General features: G+C 36.0%; 2 protein-coding genes across 10 annotated transcripts; both read left to right on the top strand.

Annotated features, from left to right (window-relative positions):
* Window positions 1–416: 416 nt before the first annotated feature.
* Window positions 417–6,168, top strand: LOC18095791 (uncharacterized). Of its 7 annotated transcripts, none has more exons than XM_052456536.1 (9): window positions 417–657; window positions 1,948–2,548; window positions 2,807–2,991; window positions 3,116–3,196; window positions 3,296–3,346; window positions 3,440–3,484; window positions 4,716–5,238; window positions 5,353–5,433; window positions 5,619–6,168. In XM_052456536.1, exons 2-7 carry the CDS (start codon window positions 2,452–2,454, stop codon window positions 4,842–4,844), a joined length of 588 nt encoding a protein of 195 aa, XP_052312496.1. In that variant the 5' UTR covers window positions 417–657; window positions 1,948–2,451; the 3' UTR covers window positions 4,845–5,238; window positions 5,353–5,433; window positions 5,619–6,168. The 7 variants fall into 7 exon arrangements, with proteins under 7 accessions (XP_052312496.1, XP_024466389.1, XP_024466366.1 ...); XM_024610621.2 differs by having other exon boundaries at window positions 4,716–5,223; window positions 6,064–6,166; XM_024610598.2 differs by having other exon boundaries at window positions 4,716–5,223; window positions 5,619–6,166.
* A 2,449-nt stretch (window positions 6,169–8,617) lies between these two features.
* Window positions 8,618–18,616, top strand: LOC7491388 (vacuolar protein sorting-associated protein 54, chloroplastic-like). 3 transcript variants are annotated; one of them, XM_024590251.2, is made up of 19 exons: window positions 8,622–9,600; window positions 9,926–9,988; window positions 10,082–10,161; window positions 10,872–10,989; window positions 11,352–11,429; window positions 11,964–12,120; window positions 12,281–12,369; window positions 12,767–13,023; window positions 13,976–14,147; window positions 14,226–14,309; window positions 14,404–14,828; window positions 15,148–15,301; window positions 15,709–15,790; window positions 15,933–16,012; window positions 16,259–16,420; window positions 16,868–16,935; window positions 17,695–17,775; window positions 17,894–18,146; window positions 18,361–18,616. In XM_024590251.2, exons 1-18 carry the CDS (start codon window positions 8,848–8,850, stop codon window positions 18,027–18,029), a joined length of 3,039 nt encoding a protein of 1,012 aa, XP_024446019.2. In that variant the 5' UTR covers window positions 8,622–8,847; the 3' UTR covers window positions 18,030–18,146; window positions 18,361–18,616. The 3 variants fall into 3 exon arrangements, with proteins under 3 accessions (XP_052311977.1, XP_024446019.2, XP_052311873.1); XM_052455913.1 differs by having other exon boundaries at window positions 8,623–9,600; window positions 11,355–11,429; XM_052456017.1 differs by lacking the exons at window positions 16,868–16,935; window positions 17,695–17,775; window positions 17,894–18,146; window positions 18,361–18,616 and having other exon boundaries at window positions 8,618–9,600; window positions 15,940–16,012; window positions 16,259–16,408.
* Window positions 18,617–18,772: the final 156 nt, after the last annotated feature.

Here is an 18,772-nt window from a genome sequence, read left to right as displayed (position 1 = left end):
GAACTAACATATGAATTAATCTAAGTAACTCATTGATTTGGAATCCAGTTTTAATTAAGTTTTATATTAAATAATATAGAAGTTGTTTCAATCAAATCTAATAAATAAATCTAATAGGCTAATATAATTAAAATTTGGATAAAACCTGATTTGATTTTTTATTTTTATTTTTTTTAAATAATTCTATTTTATTTTTTAAAAGAATCTTGTAAAGATATCATTTTGAATTAACACGGCTTGACCATCCAACTTATAATTTAAATCTTAAACCAAGTTGAGAACTACACTGAGTTTTATAACTATGTTATAAATTATTGAAGTAATCCGTAGAAACTATATTGGAAATCAATTCATATCAATGAAATCAGTTCTTAAATATTTGGAATAACAAACGGCCAAATGGAGAATTGTTTTAATGAAAATAGAGAAAAAAAAAAGAGAGAGAAAAATGTGCTAGCCAAATGGCTAGTAAGAAAAATTCCTACGTTCCATAGGCTAGGCACGTTTTAAGAAACAAGAGGACTTTGGTTTTGCAGTTTTGGACATAGCAAGAACTGCTGTAATGGCGATGTTTGTCTGTTTCAAACATTTGGTCTCCATTACTCCTCTTTGGTCTCCATTTCCACCATCATGAGGCCTCCCAAAGCAATGGCCCAGGTTAGTTGCTGAAAAACTTTCTACTCATTTCTTGGTCTACCTTTATTTTCCATTTTTTGAACGTTAAGACTGTTATTATTCAATATCATGTCACATTCTTGATGAAGATATGTCTCTTCTGATCGAATAACTTTTTTACTATGCCTTCTTCATAGATACATTACATCGCAAAACGAGGTAGGTAGCCAGTAGGAACTAGGAAGTAGTAGTCTACAATGTCAGAGACTGAAAGTTCAAAACAAGCATATGATCCTCCCTTTCAGTGTTTGGCAATACGCTGATCAGGGTATTTATCAGCTTCATAAATCATTCACCAAAGTGTATGTACGTAGGAGTATTCTCCATTTGAGCATTTGTTAGCAATTCAGATTAGTTTTCACAGAGGTTTTAATACTTTAGCATCTTGTTCAAGATACTTCTTTTAGGCTGATTTAATTTTCAATTAAACACTTTGTAAATGAACCTAGACTTGAAGGTTAGTGAGTTATTCTTTCAAGAATATCACTCATTTTTCTCAGAAGCTTTGGAGGTTCGCCAAGATTTCGTAGCCAATAGGCCTGTCCATGCATACCAGGCTAGTGAATGAACTAGCTTCTAGAGGATCAAGATCAAGTTGCCGAGGCAACATCTGAAACATGATTTCTCTCCCCCTCAGTAATGTCCTTGTCATACAGAGTTCTTTTTTGTTCGAATGTTGATGCACATCCTCTCTCAATTCAGCAGCTTTTGTTGAAAGAAAAAATAAGTGTGGTATAAGTTCAAAAAACAATAATATAAAGTTAAAAACTCAAGAACAAGAAGAAAATTGAGAGGAATGCATATTTTTATTAAGTGTTTCTTTTAAAACTTTCTTAGTTATTTTTTTTTATGTTGTTTAATAATGTTGAATAAAAGGTTTTTTTATAGGTATAAAATCCTAGACAATTAAGAAATTAAACTAATACAAAAAATCTTAATCTGAACATGAATTATATTATGTCAATTGAATCGATCAATTGTTTCTGAATCTATCGACCGATTCAATTTATTCTAGTAAGTTGCTCTGTTTTTACTAGTCAATCTATTTTCAATAAACCGGTTGAACTAATTTTTAGAAATTTTATTTTTAATAGCCTGCCTATGTTCTTTGAATAAACCTCCTTGCATAGAGAAAATTTCCTATGGGTGTTACTGTTATTGGAGTGTAACAGGCATTAAGACAGTGATGGTGATGGCCAAAATGATGAGAGTAATTGGATACAAATATATTTTTATATGATACAGTATTGTCCCTTTTCTTTTGGCTGGCAGGATTCGTACAATCGTGGCCAAGAGCATCCATTCTTTGCTGGTCTGTTAAGAGGTAATGAAAGTGGCGGCCGGAGTATTTCTCGTTCAACATCAGATATTGGAGATTTCAGAAGTAAAAAATTTTCAGATATCTCTGGAAAGTCCAAGGACTTGCCAATAAAGGATTCTGTCTCAGACATTCTTGAACCCTTCGAGCAGACTGCATTTGGGACATTGTGGAAGATTCCTACATCAACCTCTTTCGAATTCCAACGTTCTCAATTTGATTCCAGCGTTGATTCAGGCGGTACAAATGATTTAGTGAAAGCATCCAGTCCCGATACCTTTGAAACAACTGAAGCACACCAAAGTGTGCCTGTCCTAGCAAGACCTATAGTTGAAAAATGATTTGTTCTGAACTAAAGGAAATCGAACCTGTCAAAGATTCCGCCTCCTCAGTCAGCCGCATCATTTTATAATGGATATTCCCCACAATTTGAAATTTTGGAATCATGTGACAGAACTATGAGGCTAAATTTATACTTGAAAGCTAGAAAGAATGATGTGAGTGGCGGTGTTCCGGGAAAATTCTTGCATGCTGTAATTGGCCAGGATGTTTCAGGTAATTTCCTTTGTTCTACTCTGAAGACACTCTTTACTAACCTCTTCAATTCTTGACCTTTTCTCTCCCAGAGCCCTGTCTTTTACTTGTCATTGGCCTTTAAGATTATGCACTATTCTTCTGCATACACGGAGATCTTTGAGTTAACTTAATCTCTTCCTTCTACTTGCTTGAAGCTCGGGTTTAGACAATTCTAAGCTATTGTAAAGAGCATGTCATTAAGATTACAATCCAACTTTCGTTTTCTTTTCTTTATAGATGTTGGATCCTTAGCTTCAATCATCATGTATGCTTTCTACTTGAACGAAACACTCGAAAGTGACGAGTTCTGCACTGTACCTATCATTAATATGAAGAGGGAAGACCTAAGTTCTCATGCAGAACTAAAATGGTTGCTGGATTCATGTCATTTTGATTATTCATCCTTAATCTTTGTAGATGAGGTATTCTTTGTGTTGATTACATTGCTTAATTAAATATATGTTTCCTCATTTTCCCATTCTTCAATATTATCCTCTAGTACTGCAGAATCAAGCTTTTAGTTGAATGGCTGGTTACATTGAGCAGATTGATCTTTCATATTATGATCTGTTTGGGTGTCTCAAGTTAGATCTACGGAATGGACACAAGCTCCAAACAAGACAAGTGGTAGTGATTCTTTGGAAAAGCTTTTATTATTATTATTATTATTATAACAGCCATTGGTAAATAAGAAAGATATTTATTTCTCTTCCTTCTTTTGAACAGACACTGAAGGAAGCGGTCGTTGAAGTATTCAACTGCAGAAAGGCGCATTTTGTGAGCTCAGGGGGTTATTTCTTGACATTTCTCTTCTTTCCAAAGGTTTTCATAGAGTGAAATGACTAACATGCCTGTCTTTCTGTTTTACAGGGTGAATCTGTGTATCCTTGGGTTGAGAATGTTACTCTTGGTCAGGTATGATGCGGGAAACTATGCGTTTGCATTGCTTTTTGTTGCGGAGATGACTGATGAGTACCGAGTCTGACTGCGTCAGTTTCATGCAATATGAGAACTTGTTTTCTTTTCTAGTAAACTTTCAAGTCTTTGTTTCTCCTATATTTCTTCTTGTCTTCCACTCCAATTCACATTTGAAGATTGAAAGCCTTCCAAATCCTGATTATTAGTCTACTTTATCAACCACGAATTCATATGTGAGATTAATCCTATGCACTGAAGTATAGAATTGGAAGGCATTCTGGATAAAAATAATGCCATCCAAACTACTCTTTCTTTCATAAGTTCCAATCTGGACAAGCAAGATCATAATGTTTTCGTTTGTGCGATTGTTTTTTGCCATTTTCATACTTTAATTTTACTTATTGTCAAAGAATCATCTCAACTCAATAGCTTAAATTATTAGGTGAAGTCCTAAAATATGATTTATATTATTTTCTAACACACTTCTTCAAGTGAAAATCCTAAGAACTTAAAATTTATATAGGCTCACACTACCTCGTGCTTTTTTTTTTTTTTTATCAAATAAAGAGGAATATTGAGATTTGAACTCGTGACCACTTGGTCATCAAGGTTCTGATATCATGTCAAACAATCATTTCAACCCAATAATTTAAACATACTATTGCTCGTTCCAGTGCTGAGTTTGAGTATCACTTCCTTTCCCATACTAGTTTTATGAACTTGGTGCTCGAATTCAGTTTCCAATTCTCTTGCATTGTGATAACCCCAGTGCAACTTACATGGCTTCTAATCCGATGTTCCATGCCCGTACTGAACATATTAAACTTGATTATTACTTTGTTTGTGAGAAAGTCACACTTAGAAGCTATCGTGTTTGCTTTATCCCTTCAATAGATCAACATGCAGATTTTCTTACTAAGCCTTTTCATAAGCATCGTTATGTTCTTTTTACTCGTAAACTTGTTTGTGCAGGCCCGCCAAGTTTGAGAGAGGGTGTTAAAGAGATTTTTTCTTCTCAATCAAAATTGTTTGTGTAACTAAAAATTAGTTTTGATTCTTTGTAATTATAGTCTTTAATGCTGGTTATAGCTTCATGTAACAGTCAAACAAATCTTCTATATATAAATGTTCATTGTAAACAGATAATATGTAAAGAAAATTATTTGAGACCTCACCCAACAGTTATTACTCTCAACAAGTGTGTGATTAAGCTATTGCGTCTATGCAGGACTGCTCGTGCTGTACCCTTATTGCTGAAAAGTTGTTCTTGACTTCACCTGAGCTATCGGCTGGGCATGGATTCAGCAGACTATTGGACCTATTGCTCCTAAACCCAGATAATTCCATTTCCTTTTAGTTTCTTTTGTTTTTCTGTTCAATCATGATCTACTAATTAGACCATTTTCTTTATATATTTCTCAAATTTCTCTTTTAGTTTCTTCACATATATCAGTTGAATCTAATCAACTTCTTGGACAATAGTTTCCTGTTCTTTTCAATTTCATTTATTTTTTTTACTTTCTGGTGGACAAAAGGTATGACTTGGACAAACATACGAGCGTTTCTATTCAATCTTGACTTGGAACCAAATTTCTCTTCTTATATCTGGTTGTTTTTCGATCAGTTAGCTGGCATCCTAATGGACACTGGAAATCTTACTAGCCCTCATTGCACAACGAAAGACAAGTACATGACTACTTTGTTACTCAATGGTGCTGGTCGCTTTGGATCCAATGGTTTTTACCAGATAAGTGAGTCTCCTTTGGTCTGAAACTTCCATTTTTTATACAAAGTTTGCTGCAATTCAAAGCTTGTGTACATGCAGATTTTTCTCTAATCTTTGAGCTAAACTCTTGCTTTTGCAGTGAGATACAAAATGTATGATATCTCTGATCTTAAAGTAGTCGACATATTGCGCAAGGATTTTAAGAAGTGGACAAGAGGAGGTCTGGACTTTCACTATTCTCCATATCTATCATTTAATATGCTACTGATTCATTGCAGTGCCAGAACAAGTATTCATTATTGGTCTGAGACATATTAGAGAAAGTAGCAGTTAGTGAAACTGTTCACCTTGGTAGTAATAAATTTTCTCAGTTTGTTCCTTATGCTTTGTCATTCAATTTACCAGGTAAGCCAGATGCAACTAGTTCAAGATTAATGGTGTCAAACGTTGGGATGAGTCCATAGGCATATCAATAGAGCAGTTTCTTGCTCACGAGCATTCTTCAACAGAAGAAATCAAATATTTCCAGCGGAGTAACTAAGCACACATTAATGCAAATGCAGACATGCTGTCTGTTCTTGTGCTTTGTCCTTTTTATTATTAGCTCTTACAATGTCTTCTGGTTATAAACATTACCTCCATCAGTTTATGTGATGGTGTTTGGCTACAACTTGCTAATTTTAATTTGTTGCTAAATCTCAAGAGTTGGAGAAGCTTCGGTTGCTCATGATTGTATCGGTGTATTATGATGCTGAAAAGAACTTCAAGCTCTAAAGAAATTATTGGTTTTATTATTTTTGTTTATTTATTTACTGAATTTCTGCTTATGCATATTTTTGTTGTAACTTAGAGGGAGATACTGGTCTCTGCTGAAACTACGGAACTTATGAGGAATCTGCTCTCCGTCTTAAGTTCAAATGCCTCCCATCTGCCACTCAAAGCTATGCATCAACCAGGCTAGTTTTTCTGCATTCTATGGAGACCATTCAGTTATAAATAGCAATTATTTCTTTTTCATCATTGAATGCAGGTCCACTCTTATACACTAAATCTTATACACAAAAACCCTCTGTCGCTTGTTGATCATGCAGGTCTCAGAGTTGAAATGAAGGCATTTGAGATTGACAAAGTTACATCAAGAAAGACTATCGAGCGCCTCTTAGAAGAATTTGGCGGGGCATCAAAAGGCTAATGTTGTTCATGGACAAGAAGACAGCAAGAATGCTGATACATATTTGTTACTCCAATGTGGAAATACCTAAACCAATATGGTGAAAATTCTAGTAAATTCAAAGAAATGCATCGGGCCATGGCTGCAGAATTCAGTATGATGTATATTTTCTAATGCATAGATAAAGAAAGTCTTCATATTTTTGTTCAGTTACGTTCTTTGAATTTGACAGACATTGTTTTCTCTTGCCAAGCTTACCTTCAATCCTGTCACTACAGGCTCATCCTAATATAGACATACAAGGTGATTTATCTTCATTAAGGAATTTGATTTCCATGGACAAACTAATGAAGTCTTGTTGCTTGGAGGAAGGGGATTCTTTTCTGTTCTGCAGTTGCAGTTGAAGATCCTGAATATTTTTTTTCCAAAGCATAGATTTCAGAAGTGGTTGTAGAAATCTCAACTTCTAATAATCCACATTCATCAAGGACCACCCTTTGCAAATCTGCTTTCACCTTTCTTTTTCCTCAACCTGCTTTGCGAGTTCAGTTTTCTTCTCGCGAATGTCCAGCATGTGCCTGCCATAGAATTTAACCCAATTGGCAATATCCGCAGCATCAGCTCGAGACCTGATAGTGAGACCCGTCCCAACAGAAATGACTTTCATCAACAAGCCCTGAAGTTTCTCAAATTCTTAAGCATCCACAAGATCCTCAGCTTTCATATTAAGCAACTCACTTAACTTTAGAGATTTGGGCCTTAGGAGTCGTCTGTGAGGAGGAACTCACTCATTGCTCTACCTGAGCTTCTGTAGGCTTTTTCTGCTTCATATAGTCGCATGGATTAAGCGAAGGTTTGTTTCAGTCATAACTACAGGCCAAGGGACAGTTTCCTTCGACATTTCTTCTTGGTTGCCTGGGTGCATTAAATGGGCAGTGAAAGCCAGAGTAGAAGTTCCTTGCACAAATTCTTCAGGAGTCTCTTGAAGGGTTCCCTCAGGTTCATGATGATGATTTTCTTGAATAATCTCTCCTGAGCTCTCCTGATTGTCAGTTTCCTTATCTCGGTGCTCTGTCCCCTCCTGAGCACTGTCTTGAGGAATAAGACTGATTCGACCACCCAGTCTAAGGCCTGAATTGTGGATCAACCGGAGACAACACAAGTGTTTCTATTTACTTAACTCGAGCTAAGCCTCAAGTCAATAATTCACCAAATTAACCCGTCAGATCGCATCTTGTAACTATGCTAAGTGTACAATATACAAATGATTGTCAGTAGATGAGCTAACTAGCAGTGAGAGGATGGGAGTAACGAAGAACAACTATCGTTGTTAATGAGAGAGATCAGTGTTGGATGAAGCTGACAATATCAAAGAATTAGCACAGCTGGAATTCATAGGCAATGAAGCTGGTTGAATATGTTCTTCCACATATTAGTTTCTTTTAAAAAACATCTTGCTATATCTTTCAAGGAAGGAAGGAAGGGTTTAAGGAACGAGTATGATAATCTACTACACTGAAGATTCAGTAGCAGACGTCCCAGTTCAACCATCTGTAGGTTCCATATGAAAGCAAGAGATGTATGCTGCAAGGTGTGCATTGTAGAAGTTGCATAGCAGAAGCACCATGGATTCATGCCCGAAACTCACTATCATATGGATTCATACCAGACCTTCTTTTAAGGTAAGTATTGCTCTGGATATAAAATTCTACTATATATTTTGTTCTAAAAGTACAATTCTTAATTTAAAAAAAACTCATGATATATGAAACTTACAATTTCTTAAACTTTCAACTCTTAATTAACCGCCGCGATGTTATATATTGATATCATCACAGCTTAGTTAATTAAGAGAATAATTTGAATTCTCATGGATAACATGAGGATCTTTTAATCCAGAATATTATTTGAAACTGATAAACCCAGATTTACCAGTATTTTTAAATAAATCTTTATTGATCCGAAACCCTTTTTAATGATGGTCTTGGAAGGTCGATGAATTCAGGCCAGGTTATGAGCCCAAAAACCATGATGCCAGTTGGCTCAATCACCATGCCTGGATCCAAGCACAAGTATGTGAACTTGGTGCCCATGGCTCAAGCGTCTTAGTGTTTTCTAGGCTATGTCTTGTAGTTTGGATCCAGTATCATATGTATTTTTTATTTTTTATTTTTTAAAATTTAAACAATTTAAAAATAAAAAGATTTTAAAAATATGGTTGTATCGCTGGCCAAGCAGACCGTAACATTGACTGACCCAATCAATCACTCTCACTCACATTCTCCCTCCAGTCCACTCTATAAATTCCTTCTATTTTTGGGATCCCAACCAAATCCCATTCCATGCAGTCCAATTCCCAACACTGAGATCCAACACTGGAATTCAATCCCAATTCCCATGTAAAATAAAACACTCAGATCCTCCTAATCCTAAACACAGAGCAGATCAGAGCAGAGCAGAGCAATGTATTCTCTTCCTTCTTCCCTGTCAGGAAGGCAACCCAACAATTCCAATACCATCCAAAACCTCTCTTCCGTCCTCAACAACCCTCACTCCTTCAAATCCTCCTCCGATCCCTCCGCCTGGATCGGCTGGTGGTCCGTTGCTCCTCCAGATTTCACTCCCGTAATCACCAAACACCCACAACCCGATATCTCCCGATCCGATTTCCTCCCCTACTTGTCCTCCATCTCCGACACCCACTCTCGTTTCGAAGACATCAAAAACCATACCAAAAACAACGAGCAGGAATCCAATTTGGACTTGGATTTGGATGCTGTAGGGCAAGGCGAGGCGCTTGTTGCGTGTTTGAGGGAAGTTCCGTCGCTGTATTTTAAAGAGGATTTTGCATTGGAAGATGGGCCCACGTTTCATGCGGCGTGTCCGTTTACGAATGGGGTGGCGAATTTGTCGTTGCAGGAGAAGTTGACTCAGTATTTGGACGTGGTGGAGGTGCATTTGGTGAAGGAGATTTCGTTGCGGTCGAATTCGTTTTTCGAGGCGCAAGGGCAGTTGGAGGATTTGAATGGGAAGATTGTGGAGGGGTGTGAGAGGATTAGGGAGTTGAAGGAGACTATTAGGGTTTTGGATAAGAATTTGGTTGAGTCAGCGATGGAGATTCATGAGTTGAATGTTAGTAGAGGGAATTTGGTTGCTTTGCAAAATAAGTTGAGCCTTATTTTGTATGTTAATCAGGCTCTTTCCACTATTAAATTGGTAATTTTTTTGCATGCCCTTTTATTGGAATTTGTTAGCACATATGCTTAGTTGTTGTTTTCAGCTAAATTATGTTAGTTGCACAGGCTCCGTTGCGCTTAAATTTGTAATTAGCATTGCCATTTTGTTTGTTTTGGCTTGTTTCTTGGGCATGCGTTTAATTGTGTTATATTGGATATTTGAGAGGGAGTGATGGTTTTATTCATAAATAAGCGTTTTAGGAAAATTATGCTATATGTGTGTTGCGCTTGGGGTTTAGGTTATGGTTTTCTTGATGATTTGTAATGCAAGTTGATTTTTTTACTCTTTTTTTGGTGGTATACAGCTTGTTGCATCTGCAGATTGTGCCGGAGCATTGGATGTTACTGATGATTTGCAGCAGTTGTTGGTATATTTTGAATTCTGGTGTAATTAGAAGTTTTGATTGTGGTAAATGCTTATTCTTTTGACCTAAATCTTGTGCATTCTTTATCTTTGATAGAATGGAGATGAGCTGACTGGTCTACATTGTTTTCGTCACCTACGGGATAATGTAGCTGCTGCAATAGATTCCATAAACAGGTATCTTTTTTTTTCTTCTAAAAATATGTCCGCATTAGTTATTTGCCAATTTGAACTTGAACTTCCATTTGCATTGGTTGTGTTATTTAGCTCTTTATACTTTTCATTTTGTTTTAGTTGCAATATTGATCATGGGAAATATTTTACCATATGAGGTGATGTGCTGTTGTGTGCTTGATGCGAAAAAATATTGGGGGAGTTTTCTTCTGATGAAGGTGTATGCAGGAAGTTCCCTTGATCCGTATTTTACTTGTAGATATGGTTTTGGGGACATATTTGGTAGTGGGGAATGTTACGGCTAGAGGCAGAAGGGGTGATTCTTAAGTTGCACTCAGAGAAAGCTTATGACTGAGTTAGTTTGAGTTTCCTGATGAGGTTTCCTGAAAGGATGGGCAGTGTTAAGAGGGAGGAGGTGAATTAACAGCAATTGCTGTTGGGTAAGCTTGGTTTTCTAGTTTGCTTGGACTTCTATTTATGGGTTGACTTAACTTACATTTAATGAGATTGGTTGGTCCTAGTGTTTTGTGGATGATGCCTTATTCTTTTATTTGTAGTTGCAATTTCTTCAGTTATCATTTCAAGTAGGTCTTAGTGATAAATTTATTGGTTGTTGTGTAAAATGCAATACAAAATGTCATATAATTTAATTCAAAGAGGAAATGTATACCATTTTGTTTTTCTTTTGCAACTTATTACATTTGTTTTTGTAGCATTCTTTCAGCGGAATTTATGCAAGCTTCAATACATGTTGCTAGGGATAAAGATTTGCTTCTTTTATCCAAAGCAAAAACCAGGGATTCCATGTATATGAATGGAAAAGATGAAGAAGTAAGCTTAATTTCACTTATCCATTTTCTTGTTTTGACAAAGAACATGTTGCTTTTTTTGGTACTCTAGTATGGCTATATTTATACACAAGAATGCATCTTTGAATTTCATGTCATCCAAGACATTTAATACAGCATGTACTATCAAGCGTATAAAGTTGGAATGAGCGGCTGTTGTTGGTTTTGCCCTTAACTTATATTAATTGTACCTCATCTTCCTGATGCTTGTGTTTTTGCATAATATGATTTTTCTAACTGTTCTTTCAAGGACTTTTTAATGACTTGTATTTCTATTTTTGTTTGTCTTCTTTATTGAACTTCTATGAGTAATATCTGCTGTTCTTTGGAATGGATCATGTTTAGCAGGTTAAGTTGGATGATGAAGAGACCTCCAATTTTCGAGATCGTCTTCTCCCTCTCATTGTTGGGTTGCTTAGAACTGTGAGTGTTGCGTCTAGTACTTTTTCATGAAAATAACTGCCTTCATTACAACTTCTGCTGTTGTTTGTTCTTAAATATTTGTATAATTTTACTCTTGCTGCTGATGTATACTCTTTGATGCCATATCTTAGTTCTTTTTATAGGAATTTATGTGAATTATCCAACATGAGTAAAATTTAAGTCATTCATGCTGATAGAAAAGTTTGACTTAACTGAAATAAGAGTCTGGATGATGTGAGCTCATAAGTTTAAATATCAGAATTCAAATATTTTTTCCAGTGTTGGTAGGATAAATTTCTGATTGAACTTGTTTCCAATAAGATCCTTTCCCAGTTATGGTCACTGTGAAGTAGGATCCTGGTAAGGGACTGTAGGTGAAGGTCCCATCCTGCAGCATCACTGTAAGATGTTGCTGCTCTTAGTTGCTAATTTGTTATTAGGACTGCAATTTGTGCTTATCAGTGCTGATTATGGTAAACCAATTGATTCTGTTTACTCTAGCACTGAACTCAATGTTTCATTGATTGGTATCAGGCCAAGCTCCCCTCAGTGTTGAGAATATACCGAGATACTCTTACGGCCAGTATGAAAACAACTATTAAGAATGCAGTTGCCGAGCTGCTTCCTGCCTTTTCGGCCCAATCTCTGGAGTCAGAGCGAACATCTGCAGAGCGAACAGCTGATACAGATGGTGAGTACAAACTACAAGATTTTTTTAAAATTTTTCGAGCTCATTAATTTGCAAGTACTTGTCTATTTTCTTTAAGATGATTTTTTGATTGGAGATAAGCAACTTGTTATGAGTTTCTGCTCCTTTTTCTCTCCTTTTCTTACACTTATGGGTGACTCAGGTGGAGGTTTATCACTAGCGAGCAAGTTAAGGAGCTTGTCATCTGAAAACTTTGTGCTGCTTTTAAGTGCTATTTTCAACATCGTACAGGTAATGTATAATTCACAAGTATTTTTCCTGGACACAGTTTTGTAAGCTTCTTGATGATGTACTGGAAATGCTTTGATTTTTCCTTTAACTCAGATATACTGGGCAGCTGAAGCCTGAATGTAATGAAGGTGGATTGTTGCCACCAAAATCCATTTTTTTATTTTTTATGGGGGCATAGTTGCTAAATTAAGCCTTGCTCAAGAGAATTTGTGGTTTACAAGACTCCTAAACTTAGGTTGCTGATTTGTTAGTATGCTTCAGTGGACATGACCTTGATTTTTGACTGCTTGATTATCATAGAAATGATTTGATTGCTTGAGTCAAGCCTTTAGTTTTCTTCATTATATGCCATTTAAGTAACAAATAATATGATCTATTTTCATTTTAGTAAATGCAGGCACACTTAGTGCAGGCTGCTGAAGTGAAAAAAGCAATTGAGTGGATTATGTGCAATGTTGATGGACACTATGCCGCTGATTCAGTTGCTGCTGCAATTTCAGTTGGTGCAGCTACTGCTGAAACAGCTTATGAGAGTGGTAGCCAAGGCAGTTCACTTCTCCCCTTTTCTCCACAGAGAAGTACTTCCAAGCTTACATCATCTCAGCTGAAATCAAATGATGCAGCAAGCCCCTCAAATATTTCGAGAAATTTTAGGTGAACTCTGATCCCTTTGTTGTGATAGTTTTAAAATGTTACTTGCATGATGTTTACCTTTTATGTAAGAGTAAACGCTATATAAAAAAAAATTGACATAGCAGAAATCACTACACAACAGAAATAATGGCTGGGATTATAAGTTTGTACAACTCTATGGTTATTTATTTTATTAGTGCTTTCATGATATTTTTCTTGTGACCAAATTTGTTATAGTTATTATTTATCTTTGTGGAATTTTGTGGGTTGTTTTTATTCAAGGACCCGTGTTCCATTGCAGTTTTTTTTTTTTTGTGCTATTTGTTTATTGCTACTACTTATAATAAAAGGTGCAATCCACTTCTTTGTTTTAGTTAAAGAATAATTGCTTGGCAAAGAAAAGATTTAAAATCTGTTATGAAATTCTATATAATAAAAACCAAAGAGATTTTAACAGGACTAGTTATGTTTTTTCTTCACCCTGGTCAATTTTGGAACAATATAATTGAGCCTGCATTTACTTGGTATCCCTCTTTCACAACTTGAACTGAACTGAGCATCAAGTAACTTCCTGTTTAGTGTGCTTATAAAAAAAATAAGATTATCTGATATTAGTGTACTTTAAGAAGGTAAGAACGCTATCATGTTTGGAGGTAATCTCCAAATTGCTGATCATGATCAGAAGCTCTGTTGTGATGAGGGTTTTTTAAGTTGCCCCTGTTGTTAATTAGTCACTGCCAGTCTGTCTCATCTCTCTTATAGGCTGGTTTTTATACCAGCTTCAGATCCCATCTAGCCAAATTATGTCAGAACAATTCCTGCAAAAATAAGACCTGCAAAGAAGGTGATTTTGAACCTTCAGTTGGGTTTTCCAGTTTGCATCTGCAAATTAATGGTGTTGATTCATTTCTGATTTACATTAAAATTTGGTTCAACTGGTGTAGTTTTCTGAACAAATTGTGATCTTTGACAGGGCTGATGTATTGAGAGAGAACACAGAAGCTGTCTTTGCTGCTTGTGATGCTGCTCATGGAAGATGGGCGAAGCTCCTTGGGGTCCGTGCTGTTCTTCATCCTAAGCTGAGATTGGTGGAATTTTTAAGCATATACAACATCACCCAAGAGTTTATAACTGCCACTGAAAAGGTTCTATATAGTTTTCTGTATCATGAAAAAAACTTTCTGTTCATGTCTGTGATGCTATTTGTACGCTAACTTAAACAGATTGGTGGAAGATTGGGGTATAGTATTCGTGGAACAATGCAATCACAGGCCAAGGGTTTTGTTGATTTCCAACATGAAATGCGAGTTAGTTTCCTTTTCCACTTTCCCCTTTATTTAGTTTGTTTTTTAAGACATTTTCAGTTTCTCATCTGGCTAACCTTTACATTGATGGATGTAGATGACAAAAATTAAGGCAGTGCTTGATCAGGAGACATGGGTGGAAGTAGATGTCCCTGATGAATTTCAGGCTATTGTAGCTTCATTGTTTTATTCTGAACCATTGATCTCTGAGGCTCTAAATGATACTCAAGTTGAGATGACAACAAGCTATGGTGAAGTGGGCACAAGCAATGATGGTTCATTTGTGATTGACAATGAAGCACAAAATGCTGCACAAAAACTAGTGAGAATGAACTCTACAGAGGTGTCTTTGCAAAATTCTGTGCAAAAAAAATCGACTCCCTCAACTGAGCCAACTGAAAGTAATAAAGTCATGACTGCAACATCTTCAGCTCAGCATAACAACCATAAGGTAAAGGAGCGCGGGAAATCCACTTCTCAAACACTTTCTTGTGGAGGTGTTGGTTATCACATGGTAAACTGGTTAGTTTTCTTTTTTTACCTTTTTATATCAGTTTTTTTGCATGTAGTTTTCTGTGAGTTCATTAACAACATTTTCTTTATTTCATTTAAATCTTGACTTTCTATCTGTAGTTAATGTCATTAGTTATTGCCAGTGTGGCTTAGCACTCCCCTGCTTGATGACACTTTACTTTCTCTTGTATGTTTGACAGATTATAATCTAAGAATTCCTTGTTGTGTTTTGTTATTTTCATTTTGCAAACTATTTTTAATTTTCAGCAATCAAAATACTTTCTGAAGTGAACAATCGCTGATGCCGTGTGTGTTTATTCTTTCCCAGTGGCTTAATATTGCTGAAGATGTTGTCAGAATACATGGATATGAATAATTATTTGCCAACGCTATCTTCAGAAGTTGTTCATCGTGTTGTGGAGATCTTAAAATTCTTCAATACAAGGACTTGTCAACTTATTCTCGGAGCTGGTGCCATGCAGGTACAAGTTTCTAATCGTTAACATTTGTTTTCTCCAAAGTGTTGTATTTTAACATTCTAAAGTCCAAAAAAGGTTTAGATTTTCTGGTTAACATATCATAAAAGGGAACCATTCTTGTCTTGCATGCATTTATGATATTTGGTCTGTGGGTTATCCCAATTTTAGCCTCCAAATCCTTGATATCTGTGAAGTGCTCCACCGAGTCTCCAAACACTAACATCACACCCTGAATGTTTTCTTTATCTATCTTTCTTCCTGCCAACAAACTGATAAACCATGCACATTTTATTCTCTCTTTTTGCTTGCCTTGTTTTCAAATTATTTTATTTGCTCTTTTATTTATAATCAATTTGAAGCAAGCTCAGTTGTTCATTTAATTACTAACTTTGGTCTATGGAATGCTGAAGGTGTCAGGTTTGAAATCTATTACATCGAAGCACTTGGCCCTTGCTAGTCAAGTCATCAGTTTTGTATATGCTATTATTCCTGGTAGGTTGATATACATTTAATGAGTGTTCTTGTTTCCAATTGTTAAGTGCGCTGCTTAAGACAATGTTCTTGCCGCTCTTATTTGCTAGCTCTTCATTTTCTGACATTTCTGAGTTTCTTTGTGCTTGTTGTCTTGGCTAAGAAATCAGGCGAGTTCTTTTCCTTAAAGTACCTGAAGCACGGAAAGCATTACTATTGTCAGAGATTGATCGAGTAGCACAGGTATGTAGCTGTTTAAGCTGCTTCTCATGCTAATATTGTGATGTGTGCAACTTCTATTTAATTTGCTGAGCTCTCTTGCTACTGATTGATGGCATGCATGACAATGCGTACAATGCGTGGAACTTCTCTTTCAATGCCTGTTTGTTTTTTGGATTTCTTGTAGTTTGGAGCTGGTTTTGTCTGTGGATGAACAGGCTTTTATGCTGTTTAGTTTCAAATTTCACATGGTTTTATTTTTTAACTCAGGATTATAAGGTTCATCAAGAGGAGATACTTACAAAGCTGGTTCAGATAATGAGGGAAAGGGTGTTGTATCATCTACGTAAATTGCCTCCAGTTGTCGAGAGCTGGAATAGACCCGTAGATACTGATTCACAGCCTAGTTTGATTGCTAAAGAAATTGTAAAGGTAACTAATTGTAAATTGGAATGTTCCAAATTCCAAATACACTAGAGGCTTTTGTGGTGTCCTCTTACTGTGGATCTTGGCAATTTGGAAATGCCAAACATGCCTGCTCTGAACACTTTAGTCAAGTAGATAAACTTCAGAGTGGGCTGACATGGCCATATATTATTGTGGTTGATGTGCGGATGTCTTTTCATTGCATACAGTTGTTTGGTGAAAATCTACAGCATGTTAACAGTCCTCAACCTGATTCCACTCATGACATAAACTTTGTCTTTGCTTTCTTAGATTAAGAACTTAATCTAGAAAATTCCTGCTAAATGTATGAACTCAAGTAGCTGTTATAATCATTATAATGTTAGGATTTGGGAGGTGGTTTCTTTCCTTATGGTTGTTCAACCAAAATTATCCTTGGAGAATTGGACCTGATTAGCCGTTCAACTTTTGCAGGAGGTTAACTACCTACAACGTATCTTGTCTAGAACTTTACATGAGGCGGATATTCAAGCGATTTTCAGGTGAGTTCTAAACTTAGCTTGGTGAATAATACGCAGTTGCTTGCTGCAATATCAGCATATACTTTGCTGTTCCATGCTACAAAATGTAGAGTATGACTTTGATCTCATAGTTGTGTAATGCATAGTCCAATGATGACAAAAATCCTGAAGTAAAATGGCTTGAAGTGGATATTGAGGCATATTTGGTTGTCTATCCCTGTGTTTTTTATTTTATGTTTTTGAAGTTTTTTGTTAGCATTTCCAGCGATAACTAGTGAGTACAGTTAGATTACTCAATTCAGTGCAGTGGCTGGCAGCTTAGCTATAAAATTGTAATTTGCTAAGCAGTTTAGCTGTTGTTGAATTAACATATGCTGTATTTTAAATGGACAAAAATGTTTCTTCGGCATGTTTCATATGAAATAGTTGTTGCAATCTTGTAATGGAAAAACTGCTCAGTCGAAATAATTTGTGCAAGAGTTACCCAAAATTTTCAGGATTCTTTCTATCTAATAATCTTCTTGAACCAATATTGGCATCACTCTGTGGCCAGGTCTAAACAAAGAAATTGTCCTTGAATGAAATGCATCCGGTGTGTTTAGTCTAACTTATTTTCTAAGAAACTTAATGACGTTAAATACTTTCATGGTATCCAGAACCATATTTCTTGATGAAAAATGTATTCTCATGAAAACAGAGCAAAATCTCAAAAACCCAGCAGTTTTTTTCCCTTGGGTTTTGATGGAAACGCTTATCCCTGCACTGCAATGATTTTTGCAGGCAAGTGGTTATAGACTTGCATAAAGAAACTTCAGAAGCATTTTCACGGTTTGAGATCAGCAGTCCGCAAGCAAAGGGCAGGTACTGCCTTTTATTATCTTACAAGAGCATCCACAACTGTTTTTCTGTTTTGCCTGCTTCTGCATGGAAATTCATTTTCTGGAGCTTAAGTTGTTTTTGTTTGTGTCCCATTTATCAGGCTTCACCGGGATATTACACTTATCCTTGGATGCATTAGATCATTACCTTCTGGTAGCTCTAGCGAATCTGGCACCCTTAACTGGGGACAACTTGATGAATTCTTCCTACAAAGATTTGGGTCTGAAGCTGGCTGAAAAATGTCGTCTTCAAGGATCAAATTGGTTGCTCATAGTAACGAGATTTTTATAGAAGATATGGGATGATAGGACCAGTTCTCAACCTATACACCTACCTTGTAGCATATATTTGAGGTACTTCTCTATTCTGTGTTGTCAAATTCTTTCATCCACCACTTGTTTTGTTTTTCAGCCTTCAGAAAAAAAGAAAATCAAGTTACTATAAACATAGAAAAACCACCAGATTACATGGATTTTCCATCTCCTACTTGCAATGAATGATTTTCTGGATCAGATTCTTGTGCATGAAAAAGTTTTTCTGGTTACTAATCACTGGAATTTATTCCAGGTGTCTTGGTTGTCTTTTGGTAAATATTGGACAGCTTATTTATCAACATTGAAGTATTGCTGAAGGAAGTGTCTTTAAAGCAGAATTTTTGTAGGAGTTTACAGATATTACAATTTTTTAATTGTTCGAAATATTAAACAGCTGGTTCTAGTTATCAAGTTCTTCCATGTACCATTATTTTCAGATGCACTCAATCGCTTAATCTTCAGATAATTGTATTCTAGCATCATTAATTCGATTTCATTTCTCTGACTTCCATGTTCTTTCTTATCATAAGCTGTCTTGTACTGCTTCATACATTAGCCTGAAAATATCAACTACGTTTAATTTGCAAATTCTTACAGGGTAGGCACAATGTCAATATGGTTTATGGATGCCTTTTTTTCTTCTTTTGGTAGCAACGAAATGGCAT

The sequence above is a fragment of the Populus trichocarpa genome, chromosome 1 (assembly GCF_000002775.5).
Source record: "Populus trichocarpa isolate Nisqually-1 chromosome 1, P.trichocarpa_v4.1, whole genome shotgun sequence".
NCBI classification, from domain to species: domain Eukaryota; kingdom Viridiplantae; phylum Streptophyta; class Magnoliopsida; order Malpighiales; family Salicaceae; genus Populus; species Populus trichocarpa.
The sequence above is the reverse complement of the archived record's forward strand: the minus strand, read 5'-3'. Positions and strand labels throughout refer to the sequence as shown.

What these genes read in the sequence shown, in the direction of transcription:
- LOC18095791 (XM_052456536.1), top strand. Translation starts at nt 2,452, where the DNA reads ATGAGGCTAAATTTATACTTGAAAGCTAGAAAGAATGATGTGAGTGGC. An exon ending in AATTGGCCAGGATGTTTCAG is followed by an intron (nt 2,549 to 2,806) that starts GTAATTTCCTTT and finishes TTTTCTTTATAG; the next exon opens with ATGTTGGATCCTTAGCTTCA. An exon ending in AGAATGTTACTCTTGGTCAG is followed by an intron (nt 3,485 to 4,715) that starts GTATGATGCGGG and finishes GCGTCTATGCAG; the next exon opens with GACTGCTCGTGCTGTACCCT.
- LOC7491388 (XM_024590251.2), top strand. Translation starts at nt 8,848, where the DNA reads ATGTATTCTCTTCCTTCTTCCCTGTCAGGAAGGCAACCCAACAATTCC. An exon ending in TTGTTGGGTTGCTTAGAACT is followed by an intron (nt 11,430 to 11,963) that starts GTGAGTGTTGCG and finishes GATTGGTATCAG; the next exon opens with GCCAAGCTCCCCTCAGTGTT. An exon ending in CTATTTTCAACATCGTACAG is followed by an intron (nt 12,370 to 12,766) that starts GTAATGTATAAT and finishes TAGTAAATGCAG; the next exon opens with GCACACTTAGTGCAGGCTGC.